The sequence below is a fragment of the Brassica oleracea genome, chromosome C9, assembly GCF_000695525.1.
Source record: "Brassica oleracea var. oleracea cultivar TO1000 chromosome C9, BOL, whole genome shotgun sequence".
NCBI lineage: Eukaryota > Viridiplantae > Streptophyta > Magnoliopsida > Brassicales > Brassicaceae > Brassica > Brassica oleracea.
The window spans coordinates 51,424,022-51,438,521 of NC_027756.1; the positions used below are offsets into that span (position 1 = coordinate 51,424,022).

General features: G+C 40.7%; 4 protein-coding genes across 5 annotated transcripts; 3 read left to right on the forward strand and 1 right to left on the reverse strand.

Moving 5' to 3' along the window:
- Nucleotides 1-93: 93 nt before the first annotated feature.
- Nucleotides 94-2,646, reverse strand: LOC106312902. The gene is made up of 4 exons (XM_013750588.1): nt 2,320-2,646; nt 617-1,672; nt 454-528; nt 94-359 (listed from the first exon to the last, which is right to left on the reverse strand). The coding sequence occupies exons 2-4, from the start codon at nt 1,511-1,513 to the stop codon at nt 243-245; spliced, it is 1,089 nt and encodes a 362-aa protein (XP_013606042.1). The 5' UTR covers nt 1,514-1,672; nt 2,320-2,646; the 3' UTR covers nt 94-242.
- An 820-nt stretch (nt 2,647-3,466) lies between these two features.
- Nucleotides 3,467-5,978, forward strand: LOC106319430 (alternative NAD(P)H-ubiquinone oxidoreductase C1, chloroplastic/mitochondrial). Its single transcript, XM_013757750.1, has 8 exons — nt 3,467-3,639; nt 3,852-4,048; nt 4,120-4,215; nt 4,289-4,355; nt 4,443-4,626; nt 4,710-4,803; nt 4,893-5,542; nt 5,614-5,978. The coding sequence occupies exons 1-8, from the start codon at nt 3,597-3,599 to the stop codon at nt 5,855-5,857; spliced, it is 1,575 nt and encodes a 524-aa protein (XP_013613204.1). The 5' UTR covers nt 3,467-3,596; the 3' UTR covers nt 5,858-5,978.
- A 1,138-nt stretch (nt 5,979-7,116) lies between these two features.
- On the forward strand, nt 7,117-9,527 carry LOC106314010 (probable E3 ubiquitin-protein ligase ARI16). Of its 2 annotated transcripts, XM_013751958.1 has the most exons (3): nt 7,117-7,230; nt 7,316-8,105; nt 8,176-9,527. In XM_013751958.1, the coding sequence occupies exons 2-3, from the start codon at nt 7,318-7,320 to the stop codon at nt 9,368-9,370; spliced, it is 1,983 nt and encodes a 660-aa protein (XP_013607412.1). In that variant the 5' UTR covers nt 7,117-7,230; nt 7,316-7,317; the 3' UTR covers nt 9,371-9,527. The 2 variants fall into 2 exon arrangements, with proteins under 2 accessions (XP_013607412.1, XP_013607413.1); XM_013751959.1 differs by lacking the exon at nt 7,117-7,230 and having other exon boundaries at nt 7,254-8,105.
- Nucleotides 9,528-9,749: 222 nt separating this feature from the next.
- LOC106312881 lies at nt 9,750-13,515 on the forward strand. Its single transcript, XM_013750563.1, has 10 exons — nt 9,750-10,220; nt 10,587-10,707; nt 11,101-11,186; nt 11,334-11,718; nt 11,800-11,900; nt 12,039-12,105; nt 12,234-12,461; nt 12,544-12,990; nt 13,081-13,153; nt 13,234-13,515. Exons 1-10 carry the CDS (start codon nt 9,823-9,825, stop codon nt 13,491-13,493), a joined length of 2,166 nt encoding a protein of 721 aa, XP_013606017.1. The 5' UTR covers nt 9,750-9,822; the 3' UTR covers nt 13,494-13,515.
- The last annotated feature ends 985 nt before the right edge of the window (nt 13,516-14,500 follow it).

A 14,500-nucleotide genomic window follows, 5' to 3' on the forward strand; every position in this document is an offset into this window, starting at 1 on the left:
TTGGACTCCTTTTTAACACCACTGTTTATACTTGACTGAGTCAAGCGTGTCTTGAGGAGTCACCCACAAGAGACTGACTGAGTTGAAGAGGCATTGTTGTGATCAGAAACATTCAGCTTCTTTTTATAGGTGTAGTTAATTGTACATTTTCTCTTCAAGAGAAGAAACTAGTAAACAATATTGACAGAAACATACAAAAACAAAAGAGCAACACAATAAAGCAGGAGAATGAAGAAGAATGTTCAAGTGGAAGCGTGAGCGTGAGAACGTGATGCCCAGATGCCAAACACTAGAAACCAGAACACGAACAATATTGCCCAGTAACGTGCTGGTCCGTACCTGATCCTAGTCAGCACTACCTGTTTCGTATCAAAATCAGTTCCATTCTTCACTTATTCATCTTGATAGATTTCAAGAAGACAAGAAAGTAAGATATCTTTATTTTTTACTTACAAATCTGAAGAAGATGACCACTGTTAGAGCACATAGTCCACCCAGGAGTATGTGCAGTCCACTCTTTGCAGTTCTCTGAGGTACAAAAAATATCATAAATCTCAGTCTTTTAACATTTTCAAAACATAAATAGGATTAGTGTGATCTAATTAACATGCTTTACTTTTCCAACACGTGGAGCAATGAGCCAAGCCAAAGTAACAGTGAGTAATCCCGTAGCCAACAGTATCCCAGTACCTTCCACAGCCCATTTAGTCGCTCGGCTCTCCATAGGCAATATATCAAAGCTTACTACACCCAAAGGCTGTTCAGATGTAACCTGAGAAGAAGCTGCTCCTCCCACAGCTGCAGAATTACTACTACCATTATTATTGTTTGGACAATGCGGACCAAACCACAACGAAATCTCACTAAGCCTTTGCCTTCTGATAGCTGCAACCGCATCAGGATCTATCCCCGAAGAGCTCGTGTTGCTGTTGTTACAAACAGCTACAGGGTTCGGATCTCCACCAGCCGTTCTTTCTCTCAGCGCTGCGTAGTCTTTCAACGCTACAACCACTTTGTTGAGATCAACCGTTCTCACATTCACAGCAACGTTCCCGCATATCTCGCAGACGGTTGATCCGTGGTTCACGAACCATTTCAACGCGCAGGCGTAGTGCACCAGAGCGAGGTCGTTTTTGCAAGAGCATCCGAGCTCTAGCAAGGTGTCTCGGTGCTGCCAAGCTCCCATTTCTATGTCTTCGTTCGCGCAGACGAAGACTTCTCCGTCTGGACTTATCAGTTCGATGAAGCCGGTTTTATGATCGGCGGTTTCTTGGTTTTTTGCGCTGCTGCTTCTACGAGGCTCTGAAACGGGAGGTGTGATGCCTAAAAAGCCTAGAGCGGCGTCTCCTCTTCTGTCGGATTCTGCGCATTGGCAGACGCGGCAAGTTGGTAAGCCGGTGTCTTTGTCTGAACTGTAACGTGGTGGTATTGGTGCTTCATCGTTCTTGAGAGGTGGAGCGTCGTGATCACTGACTCCGCTATTGGTAATCTCCAACGGACTCTCTTTACCCATCAAATCCCCAGCTGAAACTCCTTCCACAACACAGCTTAAACCATTTCTCCAGATTTGATTCTACTCCATAGACATAGTAACCACCTTTTGACAGCTCAAGAACAAGTTAGATAGGACCCTCTAATGTCTCTCTAGGACAAGGAGAAAGACGCAAAGCTCCTGCAGTTAAAACATACCATGTAAACGAAGGAGAATCTAAAAAAGGAAGTAAAACACAAACAAAAGCTGAATAAACATTAGAGAAGCATCAAGGAGGTTTGTGTAGGAAGTGAGTAGAAGTTGGTAACAAGACGCGAAAGAGACGTAGCAGCTATATAATATATCAATAAGATGCAACTAACCTATCAGAATATCAGCATCACGAGAAGAAGAACCACTAACAAGTTTTTTTTTTTCAAAACAAATCACATGAAAAGAAGGTGGCTCTGCAGCAAATGAATAAGATTATTTATTTTGTTTGTAAGATTGTAACGGAAAGATATCATCAAATATAATGTAATAAGAAGTAGAAGAAGACGTCCTCCAATTACTCTATAATTGATTGTGTTTACTAAAGCTTGGAACAGCGAGGATTCCACCAAACAAAGTCGCACTCATGAATTAAATTAAAAGATCTATTATGAAGTTATGACAAAAAAAAATAGTAACTTTGTTAGTGTAACACAACGCATAAAACATTGATAAACCCAGAACACAGAACTAACCAGATTGATCTATAGCGTTACAGAACAAAGCTAAAGATCCACACTTGCAATAGAAAGATCAAGACTTTGTGAGAAAAAGAAGAAAAGAAGAAACAAGCAAACCTCCGGGGAATCTGGGCAGAGATCGATTGTAAGCAGCGAAGATTCCAGGGAAAGCAATGCGTCTCTCTTTTAATCTTTCTCTCTGGCCGCCTAAAAATTAAGGGGGAAATTGGGTATTTAGGTATTGGGATTTATCAAGGAAGATAAAGTTCTCATCCTTCTTCCTCTGTCTCTCTCTGAGCTTTGCTTTGCCTTCACAATTATTTATCTGATTTTTCTTTTTGGGGATTGAGTTTTAAACTTCTGGTTTTTATTTTGTTGTTGTTATCTTTACTTTTTTGTAACAGCAAATGGAAGTGATTTAGTGACAGTTCTCATCGTTTGCCACTAACACACCAACCACTCCTATTCCGAAAAGTGTAGATTGTTCTTTTTCTTCTTGGGTTTTTTGCTTTGGGTTTTTATATAATAAAGAAAAGTTTTATCTTCCCCTAAGTTAAAAAATCTGCTCAGATTCCCACTAAAACAAACCAAAAGCAAAACGCAGAATCAAACATTATACAGCACGACACAACTTTTTTTTTTCTCATCTATTAGTTTAAAAGTAAAGTTGCAACTGTTCTTACACAAAGCCAGCAAAAATATATACCTTTCTGGAGCTATAAACCGGCGTGATACAAGTTACCACCCAGAGCCAAACGAAAGGAACTAAAACCGATTCTACAAACTTATAAACCAAAAGAAGTTAATAGGATAATAGCAAACCGGAGAACAAACATAAAATTCAAAAAAGATGAAGCTGATCAAAAGCCGGAAGCATGACTGAGTGGAAAATCGAAACCCGCCAGACTTATTATAGTTGAGCTGAAATTCTCACAACCGTTCCCAAAGGAACCACGAGGAACCAATACACTTACCACTTCTTCAACAAAAAAAAAAAACCCATCAGAGAACAAGCCTTCTAACTCGAGCAGCCAACGATGAGACACATACACGTTTGGCGATCGACTACTCCAAGACCGACAGCACGACACAACTCTATATCAATAAATCTTGTGGTTGATATAAACCCTTTAGTGTTGGTAACGGAAACACCAAGGCAATAACCTTTTACAGTGTAAACATCTCGTACTAAAAAAATAACTGACGTCAAAGTCATAGTACTAATTTAGAAATCGCGTTATGTGGCTTGCTGTTAACCGCTACTCTCAACTGAGCGATTCCCTTTTAATAAACGCAACACAAGTCCAAAAAACTAGGGAGCGTGGAACCCCAAACATCCATAAGAAAACTAGACGCCTGAGATTATTAACTTCGACGATTCTCCGGCGGAGACGATGGCCCTTCTCTCAGCCGTATCTTCTCTCTTACCTTTCTCTTGTAAGTTCTGTTTCTCCTCAATCCAATCTGTTTTTCCGATTTGGTTTTCAAGACAATTAGATCAAAGTGTGAAACTTTCTGATTCGATTGATCTTTTCGAGGAGACTGAGAATCATTTTTGCTTACTTCACTTCCAAATTATACTCTTTTTGGAGTTTAGAATATAAAGGTTGAAACTTTTGGTGTTTATATTCTCAAAATGTGTGTTTCAGATGGGGCAACGAGACTAAGCAGCAAAGCCTCTTTAGCTTCTACAACATCTGGATTCAACCTCTCTTCTCTTAGGAACTCACCGAGAAACTCCCTTCGCTTGTATGTGTCGAGGGCCATCGCAAGCAATGGTGGATACGCAGAGGTTTCTGAGAATGAAACACCTCCTCCAAGGACTTACACATGGCCTGATAACAAGGTTTGTTAAAGCATTCTGTGTCTGAGATCTCTTTAAGCAAGACTGTGTAAATATAAGCTCTCTGTTTACAGAGGCCAAGAGTGTGCATTCTCGGTGGCGGGTTTGGAGGATTGTACACAGCTTTGAGACTTGAATCTCTTGTATGGCCCGACGACAAAAAACCTCAGGTGATGGTGATGATGATGATGATTCGCTTTTAGTGTTGCAAAGACTTTAATTGTTAAATTCATTTTTGATCAGGTGGTTTTGGTTGACCAGTCTGAACGTTTTGTGTTCAAGCCAATGTTGTATGAGCTTCTCTCTGGAGGTTAGACTTAGTTGTGCTTCAATGCTTCTCGCTCAATCTTTGGACCTTCTGTGTGTGTTTGATTTAGTTTTATTGTGTGATATGCAGAAGTTGATGTGTGGGAGATTGCTCCTCGTTTCTCGGATTTGCTTACAAACACAGGAATCCAGTTTCTCCGTGATAGAGTCAAAACGCTGCTTCCTTGTGACGGTTTAGGAGTCAATGGCTCTCAAAGTTCCGTTACTGGTGGAACCGTCTTGCTCGAAAGCGGTTTCAACATTGAATACGATTGGTACCATGTTTTACACAACCCTGATCAGATTTTAAACTGTGTATATGTGTCTGGACTCATCATCTTTCTTTTTCTACAGCCAGGCTGGTTCTTGCTCTTGGCGCTGAACCTAAGCTCGATCTTGTTCCTGGAGCAATGGAGTTTGCTTTACCGTTTTACACTCTTAACGATGCTATTGTAAGAGTTGGATTGTTTTATTTTTTTTTTTGAATTATAGGACACTCTTTTCGTCTAAAGCATGGTTGTTGCTACAATGTCATTGGCAGAGGGTGAACGAGAGGCTGAGCAAATTGGAGAGGAGGAACTTCAAAAACGGCTCTGCCATTAAAGTAGCTGTCGTTGGGTGCGGTTACGGAGGAGTTGAGTTAGCTGCAACCATCTCAGAGAGACTGCAAGACCGTGGAACAGTGCAAGCCATCAACGTGTCCAAGAGTATATTAACATCAGCCCCTGATGGGAACAGAGAGGCAGCTATGAAGGTTCTTACGTCGAGAAAAGTTCAGTTACTCTTGGGCTATCTTGTTCGTTGCATAAAGAGAGCAACCGGTTCAGAAGAAGAAGATGGAGGAGGAGGGTATGTGTTAGAGCTTCAGCCTACAGAGAAAGGAGTAGAGAGTCAAGTTATAGAAGCGGATATGGTGTTATGGACGGTAGGGACTAAGCCTTTGCTTACCGAACTAGAACAGCCTTCAGGTCCCAGTGTCCTTCCTTTGAACGTTAGAGGACAAGCGGAAACAGACGAGACGCTCCGTGTCAAGGGACATCCTCGAATATTCGCGTTAGGGGACTCTTCTTCCTTGAGAGACTCGAACGGAAAGCTTCTTCCTACAACAGCTCAGGTTGCTTTTCAAGAAGCAGACTTCACTGGTTGGAATATTTGGGCTGCCATTAACAACCGCCCTTTGTTACCATTCAGGTAAAAGTAAAAAAAAAAAAAAAAAACTTTTTAACTGTGGTCTGTGTGATAAAACTCTTTTCTTGTTGCAGGTTTCAGAACTTAGGTGAGATGATGACTCTGGGAAGATATGATGCTGCTATTTCGCCGAGTTTCATTGAAGGGCTTACACTTGACGGTCCGGTTGGTCACGCGGCTAGAAAGCTGGCGTATTTGATCAGACTACCAACTGATGAACACCGGTTTAAAGTAGGAGTCAGCTGGTTTGCTAAATCTGCTGTTGAGTCGGTTGCTTTGCTTCAGAGCAATCTTGCCAAGGTCTTTTCTAGTTCTTGATTTCAAAAACGTTTCGTATGGTTAGACAAATGTATCTGTTTGAATACTTGATGGAATATAGACTCTCTGAGAATTGAGGTCGAAAAGAATAATAAAATTTGATGAATGCATTTTTAATTCATGAGAAGCAATCTCACATAGTAAAGTTTTCATACACATTCTCATGAAATTATAATAGTGTTCGAAACACAGATTTTTGATATTATTTTCGGCATTTTTATTGTGTTTTCATGCGTTTCTGTTAGGCTCGTGTGTTCGGGTACTCTTTTGGGTATGGATACGATCCGTTCGAGTATCGTTTTTTGGATTTTAAAAATAGTTTCATTCGAGTATTACAAAAAATGGATCGGGTTCGAGTTTGGTCATCCCAGATTCGGATGGGTTCGGATTTTAACCGAAATAACCAAACTACTCGATTTGACTCGGGTTATTATATCTAAAATATTCAAACTTATCAAAAAAATAACTAAAAAAACAAAAATACTCAATATATAGTTCGAACTGGTTATTTTTTTTGCCTAAAAGTAATTATGGATGCACTGTACTTTGGATATCTCGTATCAAAAACATCAATTTCTATCTATATACACCCAAAATATCTAATATATTTGATTTATAAGTTTAATTTCAAGTATTAATATTAGTAAGTATAATTATAAATAATATTATATATATATATATATATGTTCGGTTCTCGATGCGGATCAGTTTCGGTTTTGGGTTTTCGGGTTTTGGAAAAAAGATCCTTTCGTATATGTAGGCAAAATCCGATTGGATTCGGTATCATGATTTTCGGGTAGGTTCCGGGTGAGTACTTCGGGTACGGATATTATGCCCAACATTAATTTCTGTAACTGTTAATTAAATTTCGAATTGATAATGTATATAATTCCAAATTTTGCACGGAAATTCATTCGTAACTGATGAGAAAGTCTATGAAAAGTTCTCTCTACATATTCCACACGCGTCGAAAATAATAATGAGACAATGAGCTTACATTAATATACATTTAAAAATAATTAATGAGATGACGTCAAACAATAATTAGTCAAACGTTAAAAGCTATCTTTCTAAATAATTTACAGATAATCTTAAACCTCATTGGTTCTCTAAAGTTTTAAAGATAAAAATCCTAGATTATTAGCAAATATGAAAATCTAAAAAATATCTTTTATTTCTTAGTACGTAATTTTACATTATTTTTCCTATTTAACTATATAATAATGCTAGATAAGAGAAACTCAGGAATCACTAGAAAATCTAAAACCTAAATCACAGTAAAATCTCCAGCCACAGGTTTCTCTGAAATTTTCTCTATAGCTTGATCTCCACGCTACCTAAACCCTTTCCTTTCACCATCGATCCTACGCAAGGTAACTCATTATAAAATCTAAACTCTCCTGCCATCGATTGTATCTTCAAAACCGTGTTTCTTTTAATTTTCAATTTTTTTCACAGCGATGGAATCATCAGTAGCGCAGAGACTCTACTCTGTTCTTACGAGAACAGAAGTTCGCGACAAGATGATGAAAGAGATCGTTCAGATCTCGGAAGTCTTCTCGCTGTCTCAATCCGATGCAACCGTAGCCCTAATCCGTCTAGGTTGGGACTCGTTCAAGGCTTCGGATCTTTTGGGAGACAACAAGGAGAAGTTTCTTTCGAAACTAGGGTTGGTTCAGGTCTCCGGTTCGAACCGTGGCGACGGAGATAATAATAATAATCTTGTCTCCACTCCCTTGTGCTCACACAAGTTTTGCTCTGATTGCTGGAGAGATCATCTCACCCAATCTCTCAAGAAGAAGGAGGAGATGGTGATGTCTTGTCTTAGCCAAGACTGTGTTGCCTCGGTTGGACCGGATACGATCGAGAAGCTCGAGGAGCCGGTTAAGGAGATGTACGAGAGGTACGTTCTTGGATCTTTCATGGACAGCAACAGGATCAAGTGGTGTCCCGCAAAGGGATGCGAGTACGCCATCGAGCGTCATGAGGATGGTGATGATGACGACGAGGAGGCCAGTGATTTCGGCGTGGTGTGTTTGTGCGGTCACACGTTCTGTTGGAGGTGCAAGCTCGAGTCTCACCGGCCAGTGACGTGCAACAACGCTTCCCTTTGGTTGAATGACCTCTTGGATGAAGCGAGAACGTTTGGATTGATCGCTACGAAGACCAAACCTTGCCCTCGTTGCCAGAGCCGTGTGGAGAAGGATAGTGATAATAATAATCTGAGGATCGTTACTTGCGTCTGCAGGTTTGTTTTTTTTTTACTTTTTACTTTTTACTTTATCAGAAAAATTAATGCGTGTTGCTTTTTTTACCAGTTACGCCTTCTGTTGGAGGTGCTTGCGACCAGAGGAAGATCACAGAGGAGGACTAGACCATTGTTCTGAAGTTTTTGTTCCTCCACCACGCGAGGAAACGGCTCTGATTCATCACCTGACGCTCTGGGAGGAGAGTCATAAGGCCATGGAGGCATCTAAAACCTATCTCGAAGCCATTGAGAGAAAGAGCGTTCCGTTACTTACCGAGGGATGCGGTCTGGGGGAGTTAGACATGGGGGCTGTGAGGGAAGCGTGTATGCTTATTATTCAATGCAGACTCGTGTTGAAGTGGAGCGGTGTGTTTGGTTACTTCATAACCGATTACCATAGCGGGAAGAAGCAGTACTTGGACCACCTTTTGGAGAAAGCTACCGCGAATCTTCTGAAGCATGTAAAGAGTGTGGATGAGTTGGTGGAGGGAGCCGTCTCGGGTGGAGTTGTAGCTGGCTTCAGGCATAAGATGGAGACCTCGACGAAAGCGACTGGTAACTACTTTCACGTCTTTGTCAAGACCGTTGAAGATGGTCTGTGCGATGTGAAGGCTGGCGTTTTTGAGAATGTGCCTACCGATTATTGGTTCTGTGACCGTTGTACGTTTCAGAACGACAGCTTTGAGCAGAAGTGTAGGGTTTGCGTTTTCCCTTTTGAAGGTCCTTCTCCTCTTGTGGCTCTTGGCAACGGTACTGCGATTGCTCATCAGCAACAAGAGCTCCCTAACGTGTCCAGCAATCCATTTGCATCTCCTCAGCAAGAAGCACCAAACACTGTGGCGTTTGGTAACACCAACAACACTGCAAGTGCCAATATGTTCAATAACCCCTTTGCTAGTGTAGGAGGAACAAACCTTTTTGGTTCTGCTCCACTTGTTGCTTTTGGTAACAGTAACAGTGCTGCTCATCATCAACAATCCAACAATCCATTTGCTCTTCCTGCGGCTTTTGGTAACAACAGCAGCATTGGTGCAAGTGCTTATCAACCAAACATGGCGAACAATCCATTTGCTGCTTATGGGAACAACAGTGCTCATCAGCAACAAGTCCCAACCATGGCGAACAATCCATTTGCTCGTCCAGGAGGAGCAAATCCGTTTCAGTCTCCTCCATTTGTGGGTTTCGGTAACAGCAACGGTGCTCATAAGCAAGAAGCCCTCGTCAAGGAGGAACCAAACCTCGAAAATTCGATGGAGAGCGAGTGATTGATGACTGCTGCGCTTTCTGGTTTTCTTTTGGATTCTATTTTCTTTGTCTTTTATTAGTGTTTTATAATAAGTCTTTTGCTTTGTTTCCTTGTTGAAAACGCAAACAATATGGTTCAGTTTATTTTTTCGGATAAAACTTTTGTTGATATTTGGATTATTCACTGCGTCTTTGCTTTTATCAGTTAACCGGAACATAAACCTTGCGTGATTAGTAGAATTAGTGTATATAATACTATTCATTTTCTTGAAATAATATTGAAGAAGACAAGTGATTTTTCAACCATACATCTGTAACAAATTTAAAATAATATAATATTTACGAGTACAGGATAAAAACAAAATAAAAATCTGGTGGATGAGAGAACATTTAACGGTCACACATACACTCTGCAACTTCTCATTTGGTCACTGGCACATTTCGTCGAACACCTTTGCTCTCCAGCGAATCCATGTCCGTGAGCAAGCTTCCACTTCTCTCCCATGGCGTTCAATCCATCAATTTCGCGAAGGAACCAGCGGCTCTGAGTGTGTTGCTCCCATGTCCCTCGCGGATTCGACTATTCTCGCCGTTTTTCACCACCGCGATCGGAGGCTCTGGGGTCGTCAAGTGCCGCGGAACGAGGCATAGTAGAGGAGGTGAGGAGGGTTTGAGGAAAGAGAGTTTCGTGGAGGAAGACGATGACGACGAGAGAGGAGAGAGGAAAGTGAGGTGTGAGGTGGATGTGATCTCGTGGAGGGAGCGGAGGATAAGGGGAGAGATCTGGGTGGATTCTGATTCTCAATCCGTTTGGGATGTTCTCACCGATTACGAGCGCCTTGCTGATTTCATCCCTAATCTCGTTTCTAGGTAAAAGATTCCCACTTTCTTATCGTTTCTACAACTGTTTAGTGAATACAGTGACACTAGCATAATCTCTATGCTCTGAAGAATCTCCGCTTCAAAAGATTCAATTTTGTAGTCTGGAGTTGATATATAAATGGTTTAGTGACACTATTGTTCTCCAGGAGTCTGCTTAGTTACCTCTCTTTGTTGACTAGTGTAGATGCTCTTCTCTGTTCTATTAGTTCAAGCTATTCGCTAGTGGTAGGGATTATCCGGTGCTCCTCCTCTACTACTGTTGAGAAATGTTTTATCAGATGTATGTATATGTGTAGCAGTCTTGAACTGGTGATGCTAACATGAATTTGATCTTGTTTGTTTCTTAACTTGTAGCGGAAGGATTCCTTGTCCGCATCCAGGACGTATATGGCTGGAGCAACGAGGCCTTCAAAGAGCGTTATATTGGCATATTGAGGCTCGTGTTGTCCTCGATCTCCATGAGTGTCCAGATTCTGTGAGCACTCTTACTTTTCTCCTGACAAATGATTACGGCTGGTTCTATAAAACATGAAACTCTCTGCCACATTATGTGGTCTTGTTTTAAATCATAGATTAGCCTTTGACAGATTGCCTTTATACTGCGTGATATGTATTTTTGATTAAATTGGAATTGCCTGCTTCTTACTTTCTCTACATCCTTATTCTTAAAAACTCTTATGAATTCAAGGGGGAAAAAAAGAATCATAGTCATGTTTACTTCCTATATACTCAAAAGTCTGTGGTTCTATCGTTCTTTTGATCTTCATTTAGCCTTATTTGCACTTCTTGCGTTGGGTATAACGTTTCTCATTCAACACATGTTTATAAGTGTAGTCTTATGCTATTTCTCTGTTTACTATCGTTTTAGCCAAATGGTCGTGAGCTTCACTTCTCTATGGTAGATGGTGATTTCAAAAAGTTCGAGGGAAAGTGGTCTGTGAAATCTGGTATCAGGTACATCCATCAACCCCCGAAAGAAGTTTGTTTGCATATATTTATGATCCTAACATCAGCTATTCTCTTTAGACAGACTGTTAATATGTTATGCATTTCTAACCATGTATAAACGTCTAAACATTTTAGTTTTCTCTCTTTCTCCAGGTCCGTAGGAGCTGTTTTGTCATACGAAGTAAACGTAATCCCAAGATTTAACTTCCCTGCCATCTTCTTAGAGAGGATAATTAGATCCGATCTTCCTGTAAATCTCCGAGCAGTAGCTCGACAGGCTGAGATAAATTATAAAGCTCGCGAAAAGCCGTCGATAATAGATGCTCTGTTGGGTAGAGCTTCTGTACCGTCAACACCTTCTCATGGTGTGGAGTCTGAAAGTCCGGTTACTGAGAGATATGCTGCCACTTCCAGTGTTGGATCACTATCTCATTCAAATGAATTGAACAATAATTGGGGAGTGTATGGAAAAGTCTGCAAGCTTGATAAACCTTGCACCGTTGACGAAGTTCATCTTCGTAGATTTGATGGACTATTGGTAAGTAGCTTGTTCTAAGAAACAGTCTAAGCAGTTTTCTATCTTTTGTGGTTATTGATGAGTGGTTTTATTTGGATGTAGGAAAATGGAGGTGTCCACCGTTGCGCCGTTGCTAGTATAACAGTTAAAGCTCCGGTTTGTGAAGTGTGGAAAGTCTTAACTGCTTATGAGAGCCTCCCAGAGTAAGAACTGAATGCTTTTTATAGGCATCACTTTTTTGTTTCGTCAACTTTGCTTTTGTGTTAGTCTTAAGCAAATACTGGTTGGTGTGGCTTATATATCTCTTGTTCATGTGAATTTGTCATTTATGGATCTATCAGGATAGTTCCAAATTTGGCAATCAGCAAGATCTTGTCACGCGAAAACAATAAACTCCGAATACTCCAGGTATATGCACTCTCATGCTCAATAACCTTGTAACCGAATCTGGCAAGAAATAGTTCTGACACTGGCCAAGCCAATGTTTCTATAAATGGTTTCAAGTATTTTACAATTACACCGAATCCTGTTTGCAGGAAGGTTGCAAGGGCCTGCTTTACATGGTGCTTCATGCGAGAGCTGTTCTCGATTTGCATGAGACTCGTGAGCAGGAAATCAGATTCGAGCAGGTTGAAGGAGACTTTGACTCGCTGGAAGGGAAATGGATTTTTGAACAATTAGGAAACCATCACACCCTTCTCAAGTACACCGTGGAGTCCAAAATGCGAAGAGATACATTTCTCTCCGAAGCAATTATGGAAGAGGTTTGGTTAACAATTGCATTTATTCACTCTCATTCTTTTTAATCACATTGTAACTGCAATGTTTCTCTTTGAATCTTTTCAGGTTATTTATGAAGATCTTCCGTCAAATCTATGCGCAATCAGAGACTACATCGAGAAAAGAGGAGAGAAATCTTCAGAGACCTGTAAAGTGGAGACATGTCATGTTTCGGAGGAAACATGTTATTCATCTCGTGACACATCAACGGAGACCGTTAAGGACAGTAATGACTGTGCGGACCAAACTAAGCAGAGAGCGAGGATTCCCGGTCTGCAAAGAGACATAGAAGTGTTGAAGTCAGAGATTCTCAAGTTCATATCAGAACATGGGCAAGAAGGATTCATGCCCATGAGAAAGCAGCTCAGGTCACACGGAAGAGTTGACATCGAGAAAGCTATTACAAGAATGGGTGGGTTCAGGAGAATAGCTGTGATGATGAATCTTTCGCTTGCTTACAAATACCGAAAACCAAAAGGGTATTGGGACAATCTCGAGAACTTGCAAGAAGAGGTAAATGTTTCTCCACATGTTCAGAATCATAGTGTTGCAATGGTGTGTTTACAAGAGCTAGTTCTTCCTCTGCTCCTGTGTTTGTTGTAGATAGGAAAATTTCAGCAGAGTTGGGGAATGGATCCGTCGTTTATGCCGAGCAGGAAAACGTTCGAACGTGCAGGTACTATAAACAGTAAACTCTCTCAGTTTAAGCTTTGCATGTTCCTTAGAAAACCAAAGTGGTATGTGTTGTTGTTTCAGGTCGTTATGACATAGCGCGTGCGCTTGAGAAATGGGGAGGATTGCACGAAGTGTCTCGTCTTTTAGCGTTGAACGTGAGACATCCGAGCAGACAGCTGAATTCTCGTAAAGACAATGGTGGCACGACACAGAGAGGTGAATCTATTGATGGCGATTTAAACTCAACGCTTAGTAGTAAGAAAAACAAACCGTATGTCTCTCAAGATACAGAGAAATGGTTGTACAAACTTAAAGATCTTGATATCAATTGGGTTCAATAAACATTTTATATAAACTATTTTATTATTAATTATCCTTGAATAATTTTTTACTCAAATTTATAATTACTAAGGTATATGAAAAGTGAGAGAGCACAGAATTATAAAGAGGACAATAGCAAAGAACTATAGAGAACTAAAAAGGCTTGTGACTGAAGTTTGATGGTGATGGTTTTAAGAAATATAAAAGTCTCGTCATTGTCTTCAATATGACATGAACTTACACGTAATTAGAAGCAAACCTCTTTCTGTGATTTTAGATTATTGCAGAAACAGAGTTTCAGAGATCGTGACCCGTGACTAAAGACTAAGGAGAGAGAGATAAGCGTTTAGCTGTGAAAAGGGAAGAAGCTTTTATGAACCAATAAGGGGAAAGTGTATATAATCAACATTTTTTTTATATTTAGATAGATTAAAGTAAATAGTAGCACTTTTGACTTTGAATCTACAAACAAAAGGGTGTTACAAAAAAAAAAAAAAAAAATCTACAAACAAAGGGGAATAGAGCTCGGGTGCTTTTGCTTCAAATGACGCTGAGATCATTCTAAACATGAAGCCGAATTTGAATCGTTCAGATGAAGTTGTTTGGGGTTTAACAAAAAATGGTATCTATTCCTCTAAGAGTGGATATCAGCTGCTCGATACCTTGGAAGTGCTCTCATCTCCGACTACTTTGGTTACTCCCCCAGTTGAAAAGCAGTTGTGGACGGCTATATGGAAGACCAAGACGACTCCAAAGCTGCGTCATTTTCTCTGGCGTACTCTCTCAGGTGCTCTGGCAGTTAAGGAGAGATTGAGGTCTAGGGGCATTCTTCTCGATACAACATGCTCCTCATGTAACGAGGCCCCCCGAAGACATTGGTCATGTTCTTTTTCACTGCAGATTTGCTCAGGAGGTGTGGGCATTGTCCTCGGTTCCTATGCCTCCGTCAGGGTCCTGGTCTCGCTCTATTTTCCTGAACCTGCATCATTTGATCTCGTGTAGTAGGAAGAGAAACTTGTCGCCTGAG

Coding starts and splice junctions, on each gene's coding strand:
- LOC106312902 (XM_013750588.1), bottom strand. CDS start 1,513: ATGGGTAAAGAGAGTCCGTTGGAGATTACCAATAGCGGAGTCAGTGAT. Junction 529..616: donor TTGCTCCACGTGTTGGAAAA/GTAAAGCATGTT, acceptor TTTGTACCTCAG/AGAACTGCAAAGAGTGGACT. Junction 360..453: donor TGGTCATCTTCTTCAGATTT/GTAAGTAAAAAA, acceptor GATACGAAACAG/GTAGTGCTGACTAGGATCAG.
- LOC106319430 (XM_013757750.1), top strand. CDS start 3,597: ATGGCCCTTCTCTCAGCCGTATCTTCTCTCTTACCTTTCTCTT. Junction 4,049..4,119: donor ACACATGGCCTGATAACAAG/GTTTGTTAAAGC, acceptor CTCTGTTTACAG/AGGCCAAGAGTGTGCATTCT. Junction 4,216..4,288: donor CCGACGACAAAAAACCTCAG/GTGATGGTGATG, acceptor ATTTTTGATCAG/GTGGTTTTGGTTGACCAGTC.
- LOC106314010 (XM_013751958.1), top strand. CDS start 7,318: ATGGAATCATCAGTAGCGCAGAGACTCTACTCTGTTCTTACGAGAACA. Junction 8,106..8,175: donor ATCGTTACTTGCGTCTGCAG/GTTTGTTTTTTT, acceptor TTTTTTTACCAG/TTACGCCTTCTGTTGGAGGT.
- LOC106312881 (XM_013750563.1), top strand. CDS start 9,823: ATGTCCGTGAGCAAGCTTCCACTTCTCTCCCATGGCGTTCAATCCATC. Junction 11,719..11,799: donor GTAGATTTGATGGACTATTG/GTAAGTAGCTTG, acceptor ATTTGGATGTAG/GAAAATGGAGGTGTCCACCG. Junction 13,154..13,233: donor GAAAACGTTCGAACGTGCAG/GTACTATAAACA, acceptor TTGTTGTTTCAG/GTCGTTATGACATAGCGCGT.